Source organism: Zeus faber (assembly GCF_960531495.2).
Source record: "Zeus faber genome assembly, chromosome: 14".
NCBI classification, from domain to species: domain Eukaryota; kingdom Metazoa; phylum Chordata; class Actinopteri; order Zeiformes; family Zeidae; genus Zeus; species Zeus faber.
The window spans coordinates 17244155-17255928 of record NC_137200.1 but is presented as its reverse complement, the minus strand read 5'-3'; the positions used below and the strand labels follow the sequence as shown (position 1 = coordinate 17255928).

General features: G+C 42.0%; 2 protein-coding genes across 2 annotated transcripts; both read left to right on the top strand.

Annotated features, from left to right (window-relative positions):
- Positions 1 to 271: 271 nt before the first annotated feature.
- LOC307239894 (olfactory receptor 2C3-like) lies at positions 272 to 1366 on the top strand (the record flags this gene model as incomplete). The annotated part of the gene is made up of 2 exons (XM_080013472.1): positions 272 to 648; positions 1123 to 1366. 2 exons carry the CDS (start codon positions 272 to 274, stop codon positions 1364 to 1366), a joined length of 621 nt encoding a protein of 206 aa, XP_079869598.1.
- A 4136-nt stretch (positions 1367 to 5502) lies between these two features.
- Positions 5503 to 6441, top strand: LOC307239893 (putative olfactory receptor 52L2; the record flags this gene model as incomplete). The annotated part of the gene is made up of 1 exon (XM_080013471.1): positions 5503 to 6441. The coding sequence occupies one exon, from the start codon at positions 5503 to 5505 to the stop codon at positions 6439 to 6441; it is 939 nt and encodes a 312-aa protein (XP_079869597.1).
- Between the last annotated feature and the right edge of the window lie 5333 nt (positions 6442 to 11774).

The window sequence follows — 11774 nt, the reverse complement described above, 5'->3', positions numbered from 1 at the left end:
TCACAGCTCTGCAGGTAACCAGCACACACCTGATAACCCCATTACTCAGTATATATATTCCTATATTGTAACAATGAATAGATACAATTAATGCTTCTGGTTGTGTCTGTGGTTACAGAACAAACAAAGAATTTGATATTACTGTTAGTGGAATACATTTTGAGAATCATTGTTATTGAACTAACAGCTAAGGAAATGGAAAAGAGGCAACAGCAAGTATCTAACGGACATCTCCGTCCACACTGTGAGTTTTACAAGGTACAGGATCTGGATGGACAACGTCACCATGTTAACTCCTCTGAAGCAACCGATAGTGTTTGAGCTGGAGGGCTTCCACGTGCAACCAGGCCAGGGCTCTCTGCTGTTCTTCTTGGCTCTGCTGAACTTCATGATGGTGCTGTTGGGCAATGGCTTGGTGGTGAGCGTCATCGTAGCCAACAGGACCCTGCACAGACCCATGTTTGTGATGATTTGCAACTTAGCCGCATGCGACCTGCTGGGAGGTACGGCCGTGCTGGTGCGTCTCATGGTCCAGTTCTCCACGGGGCAGAAGAAGATCCCGTACATCGCAGCCATGGCCCAGGCCTTCTCTGTGCACACTTACGGGGCTGCAGCACAGACAATTCTTTCTGCAATGGCCTATGACAGGTGTGAAATAGAATGGGTTTCTGTTGCGAACACAATTGTAGGTCTTGTGTTAGCAATATTATAGCTATCTTACATACATGTAGTATATTAAAGTATATATAATATATACAATATAATATAATATAATATAATATAATATAATATAATATAATATAATATAATATAATATAATATAATATAATAAAATATATTATAATATAATATAATATAATATAATATAATATAATATATGTATATATATATATATATATATTCAAATATAAATGTAATAATATTCAATAACACTACAGTATTTGCGTTCGCATGTGTTATGCTTGGATATTATGGCACAAATATATTGCTTTTCTTACCATGAAAGCCACATGCACTTTTTAATGATTCCAGGGATCTAGTCTATTGAAATAAGACTTATATAACTGGTAAACTGGTATATTAAATGTTACCACCACTCCTCCTCACTCTTTTTATTTGCAGGTATCTCGCTGTGTGTGAACCACTGAGGTATCATGCCATTATGACTCCATCTAGGCTCCTATTCTCCTGTGCCCTGACCTGGTTGGTTGCTCTGCTCTGTATTGGTGTTCTCTTTGCTCTCAACGTGGGAACGCCACTGTGTGGCAACACCATCAAACACGTCTACTGCAGCAACCGCTCCATCATGCACCTGGCGTGTGGTCCCACTCCGATGAATAACATCTACGGTCAGTTCCTAGAGTGATTTGATGAAATGATGAGAATAGGCAGATGTAGAGAGAAATACTGTTTTCATGTGAATTTCACTGGGGATGTTCAGATATCACTGGGGATGTTCAGAACTTTGCACAAACCACATGAATTATAAGAATTATAATTAATTATATAAAAAACAAAATTATGTTTAATATTTTGTCTATTTTAGGGTTTTGAGAAATTCTAACTAAATGGTGGAGAAAATAAATAATTGTAACATACATTTGTCAAAACGTTTTAATTTTGCCATTTTTGTATTGGTTAAAACATGTTATACCCATTTCCCACTCCACCAAAAACCTGGTTACACCCGCTAACATCTGGCATTTGTCATCAATGGGAAAGAAAAAACGCAGGTCTCAGTCTCGGGTCAAATGACCTTGCAATAGACCCATGATTTAATCGGCTCCACCTCCGATCGGCACTGATGTGAACAGGACCTGCTAATTTTGGCCCCTTTACCTGCGTGATGTGACGCGCGATGAAATTCAGAATATTGGAGTTTAAATAGACAGGAATATCTGTGTATCATTCCATCATTTCATGTCCCATTTAGAATCCAAAATCAGAAGTTATTGACTTTTTTCCATGTGGGGGACCGTGAAATGTTATGATTGTGGGGATCGCACCGTGGGAACCACAGTGGAAAACCCCACGCTCCCCACTGAGCTCCGCTCCCCGCCGCCGAAGGACCAGTGTGTGCACCAGCAGCATTGAGTATCCATGCTCGGGTGCTCCATGCTGCTTCTACTGTAGTGTTGGGTCGTTCATGAACGATCCCATTCTTTTGAACAGCTCAAAATACTTTTTTTCAAGTTTTACAGATTTATGTAGTTGCTTGTTTAAGTTGCTGTCTCCTCGACTGTATTGTGCCCAATCACACTGGAACCATGATGCGCCCCTTTTCCGGCGTGTTTGTGATGTCGAACGTGAGGCATCAGAAAAATAATGCATTTCTCCTGCCAATTGGAAAGGTGTCACGTATTATTGCTTATTTTTAGCGGGTTACCCGGGTCAACCAGGGTTTAAAAAACCGAGGTCAACTCGCTAATTTTTGTCTAAAAATGGTATAAGATAAGAGTTAGGGGGCTTAAATGATGGTTGTGCCAGTACTGTGCATTACTTTTGGACCGGCTGATCCTCTGTAAATGACTTTCTTTTTAGGTTTGTGCATGAGCTGGACTTTGAGTACAGCCACCTTCCTGGTCATTGCCTTCTCCTACATCAAAATCCTGCATGCCTGCATAAAAAATGGCGGGAGGGACAGCGGCATGTCTGGCAAAGCCTTTCAGACCTGCGCAACACATCTTGTTGTTTATGTTCTCTTTGAAATTGCTACTGCAATCATAATTGTGAGCCACAGGTTCCCCTCAACGTCTCAGAATGTCAAGAGATTATTCAGCATCCTGTTTATTATTGTTCCACCAGTCATCAACCCTATAATCTATGGTCTGATCACTAAAGATATACGCAGTAGTGTAATAAATCTAATCAAATCAAGGGTGACACCCAAAGTCTAACTGGGGATCAATGCATCTCGGCAAATAAATTGATAATATTCATAGTCTTAAGCTCATTCTATTAGTCACGAGTACTGTAAGTGTAAGAGTAAACCATGCTTTCGTGAAAGTGGCAAAATGGCTTTTATTTTACTTGCCTTCAGCTTCAGGGCCCAGGTTCATTTGTTATATAGCCCGAGTAATATTGTATGAAAAATATTTATGTCGATTTATCCCTTTCCAATGAAATTATGAATCTTTTAAATACTAAGCCAACTACTGTCTTGCTGTGTGCCTGGAATCCTCTACAACAATGTAAGGAAATAAGGGCTTTCAAATGTCAAATTGCATTTTGGAATGCAGTCAAAGGAAAACTCCAGTATTTTTTAACCTAAACTTATTAAACAAAAAAAAGTAACTCAAATTGCAGGATCACATTTCAGAGCCATAAATGGTTACAACAGTGAAAAGATGAATAGCTCGTCTCAAAAATCCAACATCCCGGTGTTCCATCTCCAAGTGCACATACTGTAAGTACGGCCCAAAATGCCCTTTGGTTTTGGTACAAAAGCCCACCACAGCCCACTGCTCCCAGATACATCAGATACTAGGATGGTTAAATGCAGTAAACCAATTTCCCAATAAGATTAATAAAGTATCCTGTGGTGTGACGCTGACAACCTGACGCTGGGGGGGCTCCCATGCAAAGGCGAGGCCCACCATATCGCAACCGCCAAGATGGCCCACCCAGCCACATGCGGCCAGCATGTACCCATACAACAGAATACACTCAGCACAGGGCACCACAACAACAACCTCCCGGGGTGGACAGAGCCCCGCCAACGTCCAAAAACCACGCAGTGGGAGTGACGCTAACACCAAGGACATGGTTGTTTGTGGTATGATTTATATGGGTGTATAAGTGTACTCAGCTTGTGTGAGTGGCATTGAAATTGCAGGACAATCTGAGGCACTGTCACAACCAGGGCTAGGAGAGACCCAAACGCACGACACGGGGAGACCGGAGGCATGTTTATTAGCCCACACAGTGGAGCTGGCCAGGGGGACCCGGTCAGGTCGGGATGGAGCAGGGCTGGGCAGGGATGATGATGACCGGGAGGAGGGGTCCAGGATCCGTGTGGAGAGACGGGGAACCGGGCTGGATGGAGAAGGATGGACAGCCTTGGTCGACGAGCGGAGACAAGCAGGTAAACTGGGCTGGCTGGAGATGGACGGACAGACTGAGTCGACGAGAGGAGACAAGCAGGTAAGGGGAAGACGAAACAAAGAAACATAGACTAGAGACTCGAAACAAGCACTAGGAGCTAGGAACTAGGAACTTGGAATGGAGCCAGTAGCTGTTCAACTCGGGTCAGCTAGTTGACGGTCTGGCAAAGAATGACTGGGAAGCTGGAGACTAAATACTGTGTGGAGTGATGCAGGTAATTGATCCCAGGTCTGTGCAATTGGCTCAAGGGGGGAGCTGCAGATGAGGCAAGAGCGGCCTCTAGTGGTGCTGGGAGGCCGTGGGCCTAACAGGCACAAACACACCAAGGCAGGAACGTCATTGGCCAGATCATAGCCGCCTGCCACACATCTACCCAAGTAGCTGGCAACCCAACTATCCTGAAAACCCAAAGCCTATTTTATGTTGTGTGTGCTGAGTTTGTGTTTCACCACTGGGAGGGACAGACGAGGCTCAACCTGACCAATGTGTGAGTGCCGCAGGCTAACAGACACCTGACCAGGCCCCTACTGCCTGACATGGAGAACACGGACGACAGCAAATGGCCCCTCACCCGTTACGTGGCCACCAGTGACAAGTGCCGCATGCAGACTTATAAATATTTCATACACTGGAATGAACAAATGTCTCATGTGCTGTCGTTAACTTCTGCACTAACTTAATTTTGACTCAAAACGAATGAACGATCGAATGATCCATCCTTTGAATTGTTTCTGTATCTATGTTTTATGCAGGTGCTATACCGATAGACAGATAATGCTTTACTTACCATCTGGAAATGTAACAAAAAATAACAGTTTTTGCAGCGCTGTACATTCTTTTCTGGCCTTTATCCACTATCCTGTCAAGTGTGTCAGGGGTTTTTAATGTAATGAGTTGCAAAGAGGCTAAGAGGTAGAATTGATGATACTGTTGCCTAACATACTCCAGGGAGGCATAACTTCTTCCCATAGGAAATGACCACTGACATTCATACTTATAAAAGTGGAGATGTGGAACAGAGTCTGACAAAGTCTGAGTGAATCGCACCAGTCTTGTCAACTTGTCTTCTCGACTGCAGAGACGGAATCAAAGACAAGAGATTGAAGGACCAGAGAAATCAGGTCATTCTTTTAAAATATTAACTAAACCAAAGACATGGTTATGATAATGATTTTCTTTCTTGTCTGAGTGACGAATTATAATTCTAATATAGAAAATGTTTATCAAATAACCAACAATTTTAAAACTAATGTCAAAAGTGAGAGGGTGAAAGAGTAGGATAGGATTATTTCAATAGAATATATTAAATCCAATGATCTAATTTCAGTTTAATTGTTCTATTGGTTTTATTTTGAACCCTGTTTTATTCTTGTTTTTCCTTCCCTCAACCTCTACCAGATGGAAAACTACACATACAACAGCCTCATACTCCAAATGGAAGGATTAAAGGTCACAAAGACTTCCAAATACATCGTCTTCCTCTTCTTACTCATTGCCTACATTTTTATCTTTGTTGCCAATTTGGGAATTCTAGTTGTGATATGCATGGAGAGAACTCTGCACCAGCCGATGTATTTACTCTTCTGCAACCTGCCGATCAACGATCTTATGGGAAATTCTGTCTTGGTGACTCGGGTGCTGACGGATATCTTAGTGCCTCCGTCTAAACGCCTTACTCACTATTATGAATGTTTGGTGCAAGCTTTTACCACACACATGTTTGGCACCAATGCCCACACCATTCTCATGATCTTGGCTTTTGACAGGTACATTGCTATCTGCAACCCTCTCCACTACACAACTATCATGAGTAACAAAATGGTGATCAAGCTTACAGCTTCTTCCTGGGCAGCAGCTTTTGTTTTGGTGGGTATTTTACTCGGACTTACCATACGGCTAAATAGATGTAGGACTCTGATCACAAATCCTTATTGTGACAATGCTTCATTGTTTAAGCTCTCCTGTGAGGAAGTTTTCATTAATAATGTCTATGGTCTCTCCTTTACTGTGGTGCTGCTCACAGCCTCTATTGGCAGCGTGTTCCTCACCTACAGCAAGATTACAGCAGTCTGCCTGACAAGTAACAGCAAGTCACTGAACAGTAAAGCTCTTAAGACCTGTAGCACTCATCTTTGTCTCTATCTCATTATGCTTATAAGTGGAATGATTCCAATAATTATGCATCGCTTCCCACAGTATGCAGAGTACCGGAAGATTTCTGCCATTCTTTTTCATGTTGTCCCTGGCAGCTTAAATCCCATTATTTATGGTCTGCAGTCCCAGGAAATACGTAAGGCTTTACTGAAGTATCAACTATCAATCCTTGCTACCGACTGATGTTTCCTCTTGGGGATCGATCATTTAACCATATGTATTTTTTATGAAACTGAATGTGTATCACATGTTGAAAAGACAAAAAATAAAATGCAGCAAATACAGCATGAATTCTCATTTTTTTTAATCATCCTTCCACTTTTTCTATACACACAGGCATACGGTCACAGCACAAAATGTATTTAAAGTCTGTGTAAAGACTGTTCCTATTTGTGGTGTTTTTTTAATTTGTATGTTCTCCACATATATTTTATATTGTTTATAGTGCATACCTTGATATGCTCTCTATTTTCTGCTCTCCCCTTTTTGCTGCTGGAATGATGTCAATTTCCCCGTTGTGGGACTAATAAAGGTTTATCTTATCTTATCTTATCTCTTAAGTAAATTCAATGATTTTTTTCTAAACACATTATACATTTTAGAAAACCATTGCTGAAAACATGTGAAAAGACAGTGAACTATGATCGCACGTGTTGAACGGGCATTGCACTAGTTAAGTTACTTCAGTTCAGTATATTTCCCTTTATCTCCAGTTCGTTGCTTTCCCAGTGATTCTCCTGTCACCTTGCTTCAATCAAAATATCCTTTTATCCTCTTTTGCATTCACTGCTTTTCTTGCCTTGAATGTCTCATCCTCTGCCATTTTTGTTTTCAAGGTCTCTTCCGTAAATTGTCACATTTCTTGCAATAATTGATTCCCTATTGGAGCCCGTCTACCACCATCTGTAGCGATAGTTTTGTCTCCCCTTTTTTTTTTACTGGAGTTGGGCAAATGTGTAAGTTACCTTGTCATGGTTCTCATCAACCAGCAAGTATCTTTCAATTGAAAGCACAGCAAAATGATTGAGTCTCTCTTGTCCCAAAATTGTAACCATTTGTTTTAGCTTTTATTGAAACATGTAAATATGGGTTGAACTGTGGTTAATAACATCAGAGAGCGCTAGATATTCAAAATTAGCCTAGTGTGTGCACCCACTAGGCTTTCATTAACATATCATCTAGGTGATCTAGGTGGAAATTTGCCATGATGTAACTGAAAGACAAATTTACACCTAGTGGATAATAATTATATTCTATATATATATATATATATATATATATATTCTATATTCTATCTATCTATCTACTCCGTAATTGGGGCAAGTGGTGTTGGGATGTGAGTGGCAGGGAAATCTGTGACATTACCGCCCACCACCCCCTCCTGGCCTAGCCATGGTGAATCATGACAAGTAGTCCACCAAAAGGTTGGTCTGTTCAACCGACTAACCGACTGTTCAACCCAGTCTTTTTTCTTCTTTTATGTCCAAGGAACACCCTTTTCAAATCACATGTTCTGCGTCTTTCAGCACCGCGAGCCACTCAAAATCCCGTTGCTGGGGCTGTTTTATTTTTTATTTTTGGGTTGTTGAATAACCAATCACCTTCCTTGTAGGGTTGAGCCAATTCCATCTCATAGTCGTGTCATCAAGCGTTCTGAGGTGATCCCAGGTGAGTTGTCAGGATGTGTGATCTCTTAAGTCACACCAGGTCCACCAGGTCAGTCACGAGGGGTGTCTTGACCTAATTAAGGAAAAATGGAAGGAAGTGCCTCGCACCAGTAAGAATAAAGTTCAGTATCTTATGGACCTGTGAGCAAAGCTACATACACTTATCACAAGAGAATATCTAACCTACCGCAGCAAAACCCGCATTGTCGCGCATTTCTAAAATCACCAGGAGCAGACAAATAAGTTGAACAAACCTTTCGAGAAGGAAAATTCGATTTTTCCAGATTCGTGTTCCTTTGTGGTTTTTTTTAACTATCGCGCAACGTATTTTCAAAACCGAGTTTCATTTATAAATAGTAGAAAAATTTCAAACTGTGGAGTTAACATAGATTAGATGGGGAAACACAGTTCACTTACCGAGAGACTGAATAGCGCTGAACAATGCCGATTGATCATTTCCTTTAAAGCGACTGTCCAGGTGATGTCATGATCCTTCCCCTGCCGTGTCTGTCCCTGTCTCCCTTTAGCTCCCCCTGTCTGCCTCGAGGGCTCTCTGTCTCCCTCTAGCTCCCCCTGTCTGCCACTAGGGCTCTCTGTCCACCTCTAGCTCCTCTGGTTCCTGAGTCTGGCTTCCCTGCCTGGTCATGAGTCTCCTGTCTTCCCCGTCACAGTCCTTGCCAGTCCTGATCCCCTGTCTGTTGCCTGTTGCCTGATTCTGTATTCCCTCAATATTCCCCAACTGTGTGTCATGGAATTGGGTTCCTCATCCTGACCATCCCACCTGTGACAGGTGAAGATCATTCCTCCATGTGATGTGAAGTCACCATGTGAAACCGTTTTTTTAAACTTCACCTTTTAAATTGTATTACTTTTACACACATGGAAACATCATTGTGGAGGGGTGTATCCCAACGTATACCGCCGAAGAAGCCTTCTGACATCACTTCCTTTAACAAGGCGAGGATCCGACCAGTGCGATAGATCCAAGTCAGTGTTAGCAGGGCGTACTGGACTTCATTTTTCGCAATGATAGTCAGTTCTCCGACAGCAACGCTGAATCTGATACCGGTGTTATCCCGGACTTGAAGAACATTTCAAACAGCGGATTCAACCTGAATGTGAATGTGTGAATTTTTTTTCAAGAACCACCAGAGGAGACCGACGATACGCCCGTTGGTGCAACAGAAGAAGTTAATGACGTGATGATGTCCATTGAAGTTGGCGATGCAGATTATGAACAACTAGCAATAGACAAGATTCTCCAGTTTACCTGCAAATGCAGTCAGGGGTGAAAAGAAAATGAAAAGAAGCCCCAAACAGGCTCTCAGAGTGTAAATGGAGTAAGGTTGGAGTTAGCCCACATAATTACTCTAACAACTTTGAAGATATTTGGCATACACACATTTATATATGTGACCCAGCGCAGCAAAAGCCGCTATCTTGCGCCCTTCCAAAATCGCCAGAAGCAGCCAAATAAGTTGGAAAAACCTTTCTTGAAGGAAAATTAGATTTTTCCCGATTCGTGTTCCTTTGTGTTTTTTTTGATCTCTCAACGTATTTTCAAAACCAAGTTTGATTTATAAATAGTAGAAAAATGTTAAACAGTGGAGTTCAATATTCCTGTTCGATTACATGGGGAAATACAATTCACTTACCGGGATGCTGAACAACGCAGACCGATCGTTTCCTTTAAAGCGACCGTCCAGGTGAAGATTGTTCATCCATATTCCATGTGATGTGAAATCACAATGTGAAACCGTTTTGATCGAATTCAACCTTTAAATCTTACGTGTTTCACACACATGGAGACAAAGTTGTGGAGGGGGCGTGTCACTGATGTCGGCGTCTCTTCCGTAATTAAGACGAGGATCCGGTTTCACTTGTCTGTGACAACTCTGTGTTGTTATTGATTACGAGAAGCGGGTGGAGGGAGACCTAAATCATATTGCGAACATTAATCTGGCCAGTGCGATAGATCCAAGTCAGTTTAAGCAGCACGCACTGGACTTCATTTTCCGAGATGATAGTCAGTTCTTCGACAGCAATGCTGAATCTGATATTACTGCAGACTTGGAGAACATTTCAAACAGCGGATTTCAACCTGAATGCGATGATGAAACGGAATATTTTCAAGAACCACTGGAGGAGACCAACGATACGCCCATTGTTGTTACAACGGAAAAAGTTAATGACGTGATGAAGTCCGTTAAGGTGATTTAAAATAAAATAATTATACTTTTATAAAACATGTATATTCTTACTGTTAAATAAAAGCTTTTTTCAAAACAAAAATACGTTCAACGTTCCTTCAAAAAACAAGAACAAAGCAGTGATTGGCCCATTCAGCAGTATGTTAAGTAGCCATGTGGCTTTGGCTTCTCATTTGCATTCTGGGAGCTAGCTGACTGAAGCAAGTCTCGGCTAAACTTTCGAGGTGATTATCTCAGAATTACGGTTTGCCACACCCTTGTCATTAAGAAGGCATAGCTTTAAAAATATTTGCTTGATTTGCACAAGTGACACCTTGTTTATTTAATGACACACCGAGGCTGATATACAGAGACTCATATCATTGATAGACTCTACATTTTGTTTTGTTGTCCACACTTTTAAACTCTTAAATAATTCCACTTTTATAAAACATGAATATTCTTACTGTTAAATAAAAGCCTTTTTAAAGACAAAAGATATTGTTTGTCGATGATGCTGTTCAACATTCCCTCAAAACACAAGAACAATGCAGAGATTTCCCCATTCAGCAGGGTGTCAAGTAGCCATGTGACAAGTAGCTAGGCTGTGTTGGTCCTCCAACCATTTGCATCCTGATAGCTGGGCTTAATGAAGCCAAGTGTGGCGGAAAACTTTGAAGGTGATTATCTCAGAAACACAGTTTGCCATACCTTTGTCATTAACAAGTCACAGTTTTAACAATATTTGCTTGATTTACACAAGTGACACCTTGTTTTGAAGCTCTGATTCTTCACTTCCAAATGATGTGAAACAAAAAAAGATTCAAAAGCCACCAAATGTACCTACAGTCTGCGGTGATCACATATGCTCCAGGCTCAGGACTGTAGCGCCGATTATACAACAGAAGGGCTCAAGCAATTTGCACCTACATCCAGCTCTATCTGCCCAAACATAAATGCAAAGTCCTGCAGGCAGAATTGAAGGCCATGCTGGACATGAGGGTGATAGAGGAGTCTACAAGTGACTGGTATAGCCCAAACGTGCTGGTAGGTAGTGCCTGATTGGTCGGTCTGCGTCTGTGTAGACTACTGAAAGGTGGACGTGGTGAAATGCCATGTGTATCCGACGCCCCAGGTTGACGAACGCCCAATTAGGCACGGCTAATATTTTCATTACACTGGATTTAACCAAGGGCTACTGGCAGATGCCCTTGTCACCAGAGTCCACGAAAAAATCGGCTTTATCCACTCCGCAGGGGATGTACCAACTTGTAATGCTTCTGTTCAGGGTGTTCGGGGCCCCAGCCACATTTCAGAGACTTATGAACTCGGTCCTGTGTCCTCCAGTGGCATACGCCACCACCTATATGACAATAATTCACAGTGACACCCGAGAGCGGCACATGCAGCATGTGGGCGCAGTACTCGAGTCCCTGAGGCAGGCAGGGCTCACCGCTAAGAAATGTGCAGTTGGGGAGAGGGAGGCACAGTATCTGGGGTGTTACTTGGGTAGCGAACTGATCAAACCCCAGATAGCTAAAACTGCTGCGGTTGTGAACAGTTCGAAGCCCAAGACGAAAAAGGGGTAAAGCAGTTCTTAGGGCTGGCAGGTTACTATAGGTTTGTAGCCAACTTTTCGGATATGGCCAGCCTTTTATCT